The 12,986-nt window shown below is 40.7% G+C and overlaps 1 protein-coding gene across 2 annotated transcripts in view; it reads right to left on the bottom strand.

Moving 5' to 3' along the window:
* large1 (LARGE xylosyl- and glucuronyltransferase 1) overlaps positions 1-12,986 on the bottom strand; it is an 82,946-nt gene that overhangs the window by 34,947 nt on the left and 35,013 nt on the right. For both annotated transcript variants that reach the window (XM_034075307.2, XM_034075306.2), the window contains exons 4-6: positions 11,819-11,901; positions 3,627-3,750; positions 3,224-3,395 (exon numbers count right to left, since the gene is read on the bottom strand). In XM_034075307.2, coding sequence (XP_033931198.1) covers positions 3,224-3,395; positions 3,627-3,750; positions 11,819-11,901 — 379 coding nt within the window. The remainder of the gene's footprint in view (positions 1-3,223; positions 3,396-3,626; positions 3,751-11,818; positions 11,902-12,986) is intronic.

The raw sequence follows: 12,986 nt of genomic DNA on the forward strand, positions 1-12,986 counted from the left end.
ACACATGCATTTCCAAACATTTGGACTACCTATGTTGCAAATGTATTATCTTTTCAATTTACACACGGCATCTATTGCACGTCTGTCCGTCCTGGGAGAGGGATCCCTCCTCTGTTGCTCTCCCTGAGGTTTCTCCCATTTTTCCCTTTAAACTGGGTTTTCTTCGGAAGTTTTTCCTTGTACGATGTGAGGGTCTAAGGACAGAGGGTGTCGTATTGTCATACTGATATTCTGTACACACTGTGAAGACCACTGAGACAAATGTAACATTTGTGATATTGGGCTATATAAATAAACATTGGTTGATTGATTGATTGATAGAATCGACATTTCACATCCATGAATGCTACCTGAATCATTTGGAGAACACAGAAAGAAAAGAAATAAAAAGGACTGCAAGCGAGGAAGGAAAAATATCCTTAGAATAGAGATAGTAATTAGCCAATATGTAATGAAAACAGCTGTAAAGAAATATGGGGTCCAACTCCAATCCACCAACAAAAATACCTAGTTGGATTTAATTTCCTGCATCCAGAAACATCTAAATCTACATGGATAAATAATCATCCATTGTCTGTTCATAAGCCTTATAAAGTCTCTAAACAATAACAAATGTCCAGGATCAATTACAAATAGCTCGAATATGCTACGACCGCGCTGCATCATGTGTCAGGAGTGCTATCAGCTAAGCTATAACAGGGAGTTCAAAGTGAAACTTGCTTTCTGCGCTCAGAAGATATCCTTGTGGTAGTCTTGATAATTTTGTTATGTGATAAACTTCAGAGGGTTAAATATTGGACAGTCCCTTTTAAACAAAACTTCTGCTACAGGAAAAATGCCCGTAAATAAAAAAGAGATGATGAAAGTATGTTTGGTCATGGTAAATGGACTGTGTAAGACTTTATCTAGTCTTTACGACCCCTCAAAGCGCTTTACATACTACAGGTCATCATTCAACCTTTCACACCGGGAGCATCTCAAGGTTAAGTATCTTGCCCAAGGATACATCGACATGTTGAATGCATGGGCTGGGATTCGAACCCACAACCTACTTTTTGAAAGATGCCCGCACTCCCTCGCAGCCCAGTCATATTTTAGTATAAGAAGCCTCTCTGTTTCCTGATCTACTCCTGTTCTGTTCCTCAACACTTCCTCCATGTTACCTATTGTCTTGCTGTTGTCAGTAAAACATGCCATACTCACCCTGAGCTGCCCTGAGTTTATCTTTTCAAACACAAATACTTTTACACTCGCTAAATACCACTTTAATCAAGCTGTAATTGGTTCTACTCTGCCTTTTTTGTTCAGTGTTATCAGAAATAAACAATAAAACTCTTATTAAACTGATATTTCACATTTAAAGGCTTCCCAGCAGCATAATCCTTCATTTGGGAAATGAAAAAACATTAGCAGGAAGTGCTGTGTTTTCTCGATTGTGGCTTACACTGACAAAACAAAAATGTAGAGGTGATTGGAATTAATGAACATAATATTTCTGTTAGGAAAAGATAGGGAAAGAAGCTGAGGGGTGAATAATGGAAGTAGTGAAAATCTGCTGAATTGACCAACTGGGCCATTAGGTTTATTCTAGTTCTAGTAATTAAATTGCTGTTTTTTAGGATAGTGTGTGGTTACTACATGTTAACTCCTTGCCTCATTACTTTATTGGAGTAAACCCCTTGCATGATGGTGGCCTATAAGAGCCTGATACATTTAATGACCAGATAAAATAAGAGCTGTGCTGGCTGAATCATGGCACTGCATCGGCCCCTCCTCACTGTCTCTATAAGTAACATAAAGAAAGCTGAAGCCTGAGAGTAACATTTATTGAACGTGTCTTGCTGGACTGTGATGCTTTAAAGATAATGGGGAAGGACAGTTTGGCCAGACTGGACAGTAAAGGGAATTGGTTGCAGAGGTGCTGCATTGGAGTCAACTGCTAATTAAGATTGATCCAAACTCCTTCTGGCTGTGCTGCACTATTGGACAGCACCCCATATAAATCTTTGAGTTGACACACCACCGCCTCCTTCCCTCCTCCTGTCTACGTGCCTACCTCAATATTTACACTCTCCTCCTTTCCCTACCTGCCAGGGACACACTCGCAGGACTTTGTGTCCTATCGCCTCCACACTTCTTGTATGTCTTCTTTCTTAACTTTAAGGTCTGACTTTGCTAAGAAAAAGTGCTTTTCTATCGTCTAACAGTCTCTGAAGCCTCACTTCCAATGGCAGAATCGGGTAGGGCTGCGTTCAAGAAAGTGTGAGGCAATTAGGCAACTAGTTAGTCACACGTGTGATGGTTTGGGAAGTTTTCATACTGTAGCTGTTTCAATCAGACACAACGGAAATCTGAGTAAAGATCCTGGTGTCATAGAAAGGGTTGAGGAGACTCCAGATTGTTTAAATATGTAAGGCCTTCGTCGTTGAAAGATGAGCCCTATGTTGTTTACATGAAAACTGACAGAAGTTGATGTGTAACAAATGAAAAGACGAGCTTGAGATATAAGGTTAAACCCCGCCTCCTTTCTCACCTTCATAGAGCTGGCCAATCACCGTGAAGTGGTGGTGAGTGATGGATTGTCTCATTTGAATTTGAGAAAAAATGAGCTTTTCTAATTTGATGTGAGAACATTTTCGGAAAGGGTTTCCAAAGCTGCTCTAACATCCACAAAAGCAGTTCTAAATAAGCATCCTTGAACCCGACAATCATGCCTCCTTAATGCATTGAACATCTTCACTCTTAAGCTTTCTCTTTTCAATTTTAACAACTTCTTCATTAAAACATAGCAAGCTACTTGTTCAGCCTTCTAACACCACCTGTGTAACACAAAGCTTCAATCTACGACTCCACAGCATATTGATTTAAAAGGAACAATCCTACATGTTGAGTGATTTTCTCCACAGGAGGGATAAATCAACCGTTCTTGAGAACACGTGGGGAGGGAGAAGATAACTTAAGACCGACAGCTGCTGAGAGAGATTTAGTCTGACACTAGGCATTGATGGGGAAGTTCATTTGAAACCCACAGGGCTACAATAATATTGATTATTGTTACAATTCCAATAAATAGAGCAACTGGCTGATGTCCTTTACCCATAACATTTAAAACACAAAGAAAGGATAGTGTATCATCAGTTTCAAGACAAAACAATACCAATAGGGAAAATAGTACCTGCACATTCAGCGAAATTGTGATTATAGTTAAATAAAAGGGAATTACCTTTGAACTTGTGAAAGACGGCCCAGAGCTCGGCGATGTCGGTTGCGAATGTGATGTCCGTATCCAGGACGATGACCCTCTGCAGGTCGGACGGCAGCGTCTTAGTGAGCACCAGCTTCATCAGGCCGTAGATCCCAGAGTAATGCTTGTTGGGGATCCACGACACCTCAGACTGACACAGCAAACAAAGCAAGGTTGGAATTATTTGCTGTTGAATTGATTTAAAAAACATGTTGTTTGTATAAACATCTTTCTCACTAGTTAGGTTAACAGAACTTCTCCAGAGGATAAAAGAAGATGGCAAACAGATCATTAAGCACTACGACACATCAAATTAAGTTCAATTCAGTGTCCATGAGAGAAGTTAGGAAAACCATAGGTGAAGAGGAGATATGTTCTTCACCTTCAGCTCATCTGCATCGTAGAAGTCGACGCTAACGGCAGGGACCATCCAGGTGTGGAACAGAGAGGACAGGATCTGCTGAGCTATGGAGTCTGTGATGAAATGGAAATGGAGTGGGTTCCGCCTGTGGACAAAAACAAATACCCAAACATGAAAAAGCTCTAGGATATTTTACAGCAAAAACATCCTGATTCAAAGGTTCAGACAGAGAGTTCTTTGCTACACTGACACACATACACAGTAGGAACTTTTCACCACTGCCACATGCTGAATTTCCACTCAAAATAAAAGTGGTTTGGGGTTTTCATACAGAATATAAAATAGTGCCATGATGATACAAAAAAATGTAAATAGTCAAAAGATCAATACCTTTGAATAACAACCGAGATATGTTGACTTTACGTTTAGCTTATTGGTCAATCACCAATAACATTATACACACATGCAATAATCTTTTATTTCTATATTACTTTATAGCATCTTTCTTATAATAGTAGCATATAACCAATATGTAGCACAGGCCTTGTACTACAAAAGACAACTCAGATGTCATAATACAACTGGTTTATTAGGCCGCTGCTTTTAATTGAGCTGCCCATACTCACACGACAGTATGCCTTTTTAGTCATGTATTCTGTACCTGCTGCTGTGTTTATTATTTCATTTATTTCATTACCTTTGCTTATTATGCCTGTTTTTAAATGCCTTTTTAATAATGTATTTATGCTGTATTTGTTCTTAAATGTCTGTAATCTGTAAAGCACTTTGAATCGCCACGTGCTGAAAAGTGCTATATAAATAAAATTGCCTTGCCTTGCCTAGTACTGTCCATAACAAGGCAATTGAATTTAACAAGGGCTGGCTTTGAAACATCAGTATATTTGTTATGTACAGACCTAAATCTATCCATAGCACAGAGTTTCAAAACGTAACATGATCAGAAATATCATTCTGTTTACACACGAACAGAAAGCCCCTGATTTTAATCCGAATTTGGACACATTTGGACTCTTATTTGGGCAAAAATAACTAGCTAATTCTGGTTGAGGATAAGGGGTCTTATAGAAGAATATATACATTCCTTAAGTATGGTTATTACAAAGGTTACTGTGTTTGTAATGGTTCTGAGACTCAGAGATGTTATTGAGCTGCCTCCTGCTCATGTGTAGACCACGTGATGAATGAAAACTCCCTGAACAAGCGAGTAATTGCTGCTTGAGAGAATGTTTAGTCAACGATATAGTTTGGAAATGAGTGCATGCAGTCAGCCCTGATGCTGGTGAAGTGAAGGAGTCGATTCATCAGAAAAATAAGCATGCTCTGAACTGTATCTTACAGTTCGCACACATGGAAGAGTGGGAGTATGCAAAATAGGTATTCAAGACTTCCGAATCAGGTCAAGAAATAGTGACACTGAGCTGAGGATGTGAGCACCCTCGGGTGTCTTGTGCTGAAAGACTTTGGGAATGAATGTGTCAGCTGCACTTTCTCAATAAGTACCGGGGGGCTGTGAGCTGTCTAAATGTATCGGAACTATGACTCCATACAAGCTGTCAGCAACAGCAGTGAGAATAAAGAAAGGGTCTTTACATCCCCCGGACAAACAGCAACAAGCCATTCACTGGATGCTTGGAATCCTGCCAATACAGAACCAAGTATAGCAAGAGCATCCTGATCATCAGAACTGGGCCCGTGATGATCTAATCTTCATAATGCAATATGGTTATCTTGTTTTAAAGACTTTCAGAGCGGACACTCTAACAGATTCTCTCTCCTGTGCTCATTGAAGGGCTGATCTGAACCTGAGCATGTATCTCTGTGTAGTCACTTCCAATTACAGGTTCCAATGTCAACATACTGGCTGTTGAGATTGAGTTTTCATATTAGATTCATAAATAGCACTAATCTTTCTTTAGAAGCTTTGTCTCTTTGTAGTCCATGTGCATCTCTTTGTAGTCGCATTGCGTCTCTTTATATTAGTGGGATCGCCTTTGGAAAATGTTTTAACAGCCACATCAAAGTTAGAAAGGTTCTAACAGCGTTAATACACCAACGCATTTCAGTTGAGCTCCATCTCTTTTACTTACAAACAAAAACTAACTTCCTTCTTTTTTTAATCATCAAGGACATCGAATGTCTATCCTTTCCTTTCCTAAATATTTATTTACTACATACATTTATTTTGTGAATACCCAATCTTCAGGCCAGAATCAATTCCATTAGGGTTATAGTTGCAGTGGATCCCTATAGTGTAGAGCAGTGGCTTTAGCCGATATAAATTAAAACATATTTTTCTCAGTGGTTGTTGTAAGCAAGCATGATACGATGACATCATTTGGATACAATGAGTTGTTTTCGATCTAGTTTGGAAGTGTGAAAGTGGAAACCAGAGAACTTGGATAATGTATGATTGTCAACCTTCACAAAGCATTGACATCCATTGTGGTTTATCTCGCCTATGTCCAGATATCATGATTCATGACCATAACATGAGTTGCAGTAACTACTCCTTCCACTCTTGCATCTGATAGAACAGTTTTCATGTGTATATCCACAAAAAGTCACTTGTCAGTAATAAATAAATAGGTTAAAGCAGAGTCCTGATGCTGTTTTTTCTGGTGAGGGCAGTCTCGGATTATCCCAACAGGACAGCAGCTGTCGGACAGATGTGAACGATGAGAGGCCCTGCCATCTGACTGAATACAGCAGAAAGCTGCCATCTCTCATGTGGGACAATGAGCTTCTACAGAGCTCTCCATCACTGAGCCATGAGATGAACTGGTGGCCGATATTAGATTTACAGCGCAGGTTAAACAACATATGGCTGGCTGGGAATTACCTCACAGTGTAGTACAGTCACTGGAATATATTGCTTGAATCTTGTTTCACGGTGAATATATAGCATATCCAATATTCCATCACAAATCGACAATATAGAGACGAAATTCAGGTGGAGAGTATTTGATAGAAGCTGCATGTCAGCTTATCTCAGGGTCAGGTGGTGTTTGACAATCAATGTCCCATCCTCATCCTTTCGATCATTCAGCAGAAAGCGGCACGCGGGATGACATTCCAAAAGGCTGACCTCTCGGGCATCTGTCCATTCACATATTTGTCACTCAGCGGAAACACAGAGAGCCAACATTTAAACTTCCCCTCTGATTAAACAGGGCCTGCAGGCGTTAGCACATTAGCTATGCTGCTGGTGATCGGTCCTCCGCAAGAAAACTTCAACAGTCATCTGATAAATGATGGGGTGGGGTCTGTAACTTCAGCCTGCACGAGTCCTCCTTTAGGTGGAGGTCATTCTATAAAGCACTCCATTAATCTCGGGAGACCAGTTATGCTGAGGTCTTAAATGTATAATTTCTTCTGACTACTCTACAAATTTGGTCAAAGCAAATAATTGAATGACTTTTTGAAAAGCAGACTAATGGCACTTGACTTCCTTGACTTCATGATCCATGACTTCCTTTTTTTCATGTTTATATCAGTGATGCAAACACAGGTATGGTGAAAAAAGAGAGAACTATTCGAAGCAGAAAAAAAGGCCTGTGCTATAATGCTTCAATTAACTGGCTATTCTTTATAATATAGTCAGATCAATAGGAGACAGAGATGTTAAGTTATACATCAAGGGTTTTTATTATTATTTACAGCACGGGTGGGGAACTTTTTTCCTTTCAATTTTTCCAATATCCTCAGAGGGCTGTACAAATGATTGAACTCAACCTCTGCTTAAAAAAAACTAAAATCACAGCCCATTCATTTGGCCTTTCTTTCATGTTGTGCAAAAAAAAAGCAACCTCTTAATCCAGATATCTCACCATGACTCGCGCATGCATGCATGTGCACTGTTGTGGCATGACCACCAAAACAGAAAGATATGTATACAAGATGTGTGCAAATGTATTTAGTATCCTATCCATGTGAACATGATTTAAAGAGCCTGTGACACGGTTTTCCCCCATCATCCAAACCCATCAATTTGAGTACATATTGTCCCCTTGAAAACCGTTACTGAACTGATTTTGGATATTTGTACTTTGATAACCATTAATCTGCCTTCAATGTTGACCATTTTCTGGATCTTCTCGCGGATTCTTCAAGTCCCGCCAAATGATGGGTGACGTCATTGCGGGCACAGCGCTCCAGCTGCACCGTCCAGGATCCCAGCATCTGCATGTAAACCTTTATATATATACAGTCAGATGTAAACGCACGACGGCGCACACAGCAGCAAGCTCAGACAGCGATGACAGGTTAATGTTGAACGTGTCTGAGAGCTCATATGAGGCTGAAGGATCGGTTTATGTTGTATCTGTTAGAAGTTTAGGAATGAGGTGCGTCAATATGGGCGATCATATGGTCATGTAGCCAGTGGTGGAATGGGACTAAAAATCATCCCGGGACTCTCGACCGGCCCACTTCGGTACCGCTAGTAAATTGTCAACGGGGGGAGCGGGGGATGTAAAATACAAATATAATGTATAATGTCTGTGTCTTTGACATTAGCGCTGCTCGCCACCTGTGCCCTGTACTACGAAGCCAGTTCAACAGACCCTGGATATGTTTGAGTAACAAACAAACTAACAACAAACTAACAAACGAGATCTCGCTAAGCGGTCCTACGACGCTGGTTATCAACTCGGTAAATCAAGCCAGGGTTTCTCTCTCCAGCTGAGAGCGCGTTCACGTCTAAGACACGAGTGGATCTGACTTTAATTACATTTGTCTCGAGTGTTTCGTCAACATAATGTGTTAAATAATACTTCTGCATACAGTCTGTGACACTGTGAGTGTTGCACGGCCAGGTGAGGCTGGAGAAGCTGACTCAGATAAGGAAATATATGATATATTATGATATTATATGATCGATGATCTGATTGATGATGTAATATGAATGATAAGTGCGACACGTCGGCGTCTTCTCTGCATACGGCAGTTTAAACTGTATTTCCTTTATCCTGTAATATGACTTGAGAGATTTAAACTCCGCACACTGAGTGGATCTCTTTTCTATAGACGCCGGAGGCGGGCAGCGTCAGGTAAAAGAAGTTATTTAGCCTTCTCAAACCTGAGTCTCACGCGCCGCCTATGGGGGATGTGCTAGTTACTTATCCGACCGGCCCACTTCGGTACCGGCCCATCGGGATTCGTCCCGATGGCCAGTCCGCCACTGCACCCAGCCCACGTAAACTGTCAACGGGTGGAGCCTCGCTGCGGGGAAACGGTGGACCTAGTGTCCCGATCGGAGTGGGAATAATAATAATAATCCGTGCATTTTATCCATTAATTCCCCCAACATTGTGGTAAAAAACCACACGTTTAATCCACGTTGGTGTACTACAACTACAAAAAGCATCGGTTTGTTTTCTCATCAGTAAATGCAGACCGGCTCAAATAAACGATTTTTAATCATCATCCTCACTCATCATTTAATGTATCATATGTTCGCCGAATTGACATGAAAGCACTAATAAATGTAGTTTCATCCACTTGAGTTTATAACCACAAAAATAATCGATTTGTTTTTATATCACATCCGACGGGAGGAAATTCAGCAGCTCTCACTCCCGATTTTTAATCCTAATGTAATCATCATCTTTACCACGATCATTTATGTTTATGTCGCCGAATTGACATGAAAGCACTGACAAATATGAATATACTGTAGTCAACTTCATTAAAACGTTATTAACGTGCCTAAACTCAGTAATTCACCATTTCTACGCATGACACAACACACTTTGTCCGTGTTTGGCTCTCGAAGCGTTCCCGCATTGACGTCACTTCCGGCTTCCCCCAAAACTTCAAAATGAGTGAAGGAATTTCCCCGCGATGTTCGAAATTATTGATATTTAACGAAACGGTATCGCTTTTTCTTTTTTAAACTGACGGTTCGAGATTACTAGTAGCCCAATATTTCATTGCACAACAGTTGTTGGGATGGTGTCACAGGCTCTTTAAGTGGGGGGGGGACCTAACCTCCTCTAGGGGGGGTCCAGGGGCATGCTTCCCCGGGAATCTGGTGCACTTTGAGAGCAACATTAGGAGATCTATGGATACATCTCAACACCCATATGAAACAGATTCTGCTTTTTGGATATTTTACAAATCACTCCCCCTTTAAACTTTATTCTTGTTATTTTTAACAACTTTTTTGTGACTGTCATATAGTATTTTATACCTGTTTTTCATTTAGTCTCTAATTTCTCATTAATAACTATAATGATCATATCAAGGTGTGCCTTAACCTCACTGAGCTGAGGTTATTTGAGCCTCTCAGGAGAGAGCTCTCTTGGATAGACCGATTCACGGACTTTCCACATGGTAAAAGTGGGGGGGTCTAAACTAATCATTTGAAAAAGTGGGGGGGACTTGTCCCACCCTCATATAATGGCTGCGACACCCATGGGTGCAATATTTGAAGAGCTGGAGCGGCGTTCCGGTGCTCTGTCAGCACGTCTAGTCTACACTCCTTTCAGACGAGACATATACCACGTGAAGAAACGTTACACTCGTGTTGTGTTCAAGGAACCTGTCCTTGGCCAGGAAAAACAGGCAGTCGCTTGTTTAATTATTTTGCGGTCTAGATTTCTTCTTCTTTTTTGAAGTGAGAAGTTGTCCGTCAGTCGGACTGACGGACGGATGAACACCCCCCCCACCCCCAAAACAAAAACTCTTCGGTTCTCCACGAATTACACAAGTCACCCAAATCAGCGTTAAAAAAGCGGGAGGCGCTGAAAAGCGACTAATTTGCATCACTGTTATATACTTGTTTAGCCTTTGGACAATAAAGACAGTAAAAAGTAATGCGGCACTTGATGCTTCCAACCAATGATCATGTATGGAATGGATTACTTTAACTAAAGACAAAATCTAAATTTGATACTTAAGAGGGCAGATCTGAAGTTTAACAGAGCATCTTCTTAGATGATTTTTAAGCAGATATATGGACATCTGGGACAATGACATCATTAATGTGTTCTGTTTTGAATTATTAGGTGAGAGATGTAGTACAGATGATTTCAGTTGGTTTAAAAGAGTTATACAATATGTTGACTTATGAGCAATCCCCTGTCACATTAAAGCATAATAAACCTCATTCTTGACCTTAGAAAATGTAAACCAATTATAGAGACCATTTATGAAACAGTCGGAAGATGTATCAGCAATAGTTGAAGTTTCCAGCTGAATAAAATATCATTGCACTCGTGATTAATTTACCTGCAAATCAGGAGCTAATTAAGATGGAGCCATAGAAGCTGTACAGGCCCTGACACACCAAGCAGTCAACAGAGGACTAGCCGACGCTGAAGTCGGCTGTTGCCTGGCCGTGTTCTCCTGCGTTTTGGCCATGTGTCGCACGGGAACACACCGCACCGACTTCAGTGCATGAGTGGCAATAACTCTCCTTACCAGCAGGCGGCGGTAGTGTGTATTCGTCATTCAAAAGAGGCAACAACCGGAAGACAGAGAAGAAGAAGAGTATCTTTTCTCCGTAATATCATACAGAGCTGGCCTCTCCTGGATCAAGGTGATGAGCAGGTCTTCGTTTGCATCATTCCAGATCGCCATGATGAGATGAAAATGAATAGCAGTCTGTGTGTGCCTTCTTAAATCGTTTGTTTACGTCCCTCACTTCCGCTTCGCTTCTCATGCACTGATTTGCTAGCTGAACAGCCAATCAGAGTGATTATTTGGTCCGACTGCCAGACCCGATGCATGGCCGATTCAACATGTTGAATCGGCCATGCATCGGGTCTGGCAGTCCAAATAAGGCGTGTCACGGTCGACGGTGCGGGACACACCAACCTGACTACGGCGCAGCGAATGCCCGACAGCCTCTGACGGCCTCTGACTCCCAAAATCGGGTTGGTGTGTCAGGGCCTTAAGGCCCAATGCACAGGGACTGATTCATAATCAATCCTCCATCTACAACTCATATTAAACCATTCATTATTCATGTTTACACAAGACGGCAAACAGTAAAGTTTCACACTACTTTACATTCATGTCAGATATTTTAACATTGAAGTGCTGCAAATATTGCCAGATATGTACATAGATTTATTACCAAAAGTGATTATTTCTCCAAATTACTGTTCTATAAATGGCATACATATAATTTCTATGAGACCTGGTTGGAGTTAGAAGGATATTAAGTGAAAAAAAGAGCATTTCTGTACCTGTGGAAGAGGACGGATTTAACCAACGTCACCACATCTCGACTGGCGTTGTAACCTGCACACACGATGGCCACATGTATCGTCTGATGGGTTATAAAGAACAGATAGAAAGAGGGAAAAAAATGGTTAGAAAAGAGAGAAATTCACTCACACATGCACAGAGAAGAGAAAACACAACAAAAGGATTTTTTTTAAATTTGTATTATTTGGGGGGGGGGGGGGATCTTTAGCTCTACCCTGCTGCATGAGGTTGGGGTCATATTTATTCTTTTGGCTGTTTTACAATTTGAGGACTATATTGTATGTTAAAATGCTGAAAATAATGGCAGATATGTACATGTATTTATTACCAAATGTGATTGTTTCTGCTAATTACTGTTCTATAAATAGCATACATATCATTTCTAAGAGCTCAGGGGCCTCATTTATAAACGGTGCGAACGCTCAAAAGATGGCGTACGCCAGTTTCTAAGCAATATTTGCGATTTATAAAAAACAAACTTGACGGGAACATTTTCGGTCCTCCACGCACACTGTGACCCATGCGTACGCACTAAGCACAAAAACGGGAGAGACGAGAAACTGCGACACCGTTGGCAGAAGGAAGAATGGAGAGAAATATGTGGAAATAATACCATAAATAGAATGTTACCTCTCATTTATCATATATGAAGAATTAATTTTCACAAATTGATTAAAGCCAATCTTACAATGATTAAACAAACGCCTGTTTGAGACTCCTCCACAAAAACATAACTTGGAGAAATAAATAAATGCGGTAATGTTATTGATTACCCCTCGATTATGATCTCTTGAGAAATGTATTCTCATAAATGATGCGGTAAACAGGAGGACAGAATTACGTTAAACTGACGCCGTTTTGCATTTCTAGGTTGTGTAGATACAAGCATGGTATTTTATACTATCATGTTTAATCATGTTTTATGCCGTTCCCCAATACTTGATAAATCGCTCGTAAAACACAGGAGGTATGGAAACTAAGAACACCATATGTGGTCAATTGTACAGCTAACACAACACATTAGTTTTATTTCCTTAAACTGGTGGATATAGAGTTGCTGCGGGGGGGTTGAGAGACACAGGCTGCAGTGGAGATCGACAGCTGATCAACAGCTGGGACACAAACCACCAAATTCAAACAAATAAT

The sequence above is a fragment of the Pseudochaenichthys georgianus genome, chromosome 23 (genome assembly GCF_902827115.2).
Source record: "Pseudochaenichthys georgianus chromosome 23, fPseGeo1.2, whole genome shotgun sequence".
NCBI classification, from domain to species: domain Eukaryota; kingdom Metazoa; phylum Chordata; class Actinopteri; order Perciformes; family Channichthyidae; genus Pseudochaenichthys; species Pseudochaenichthys georgianus.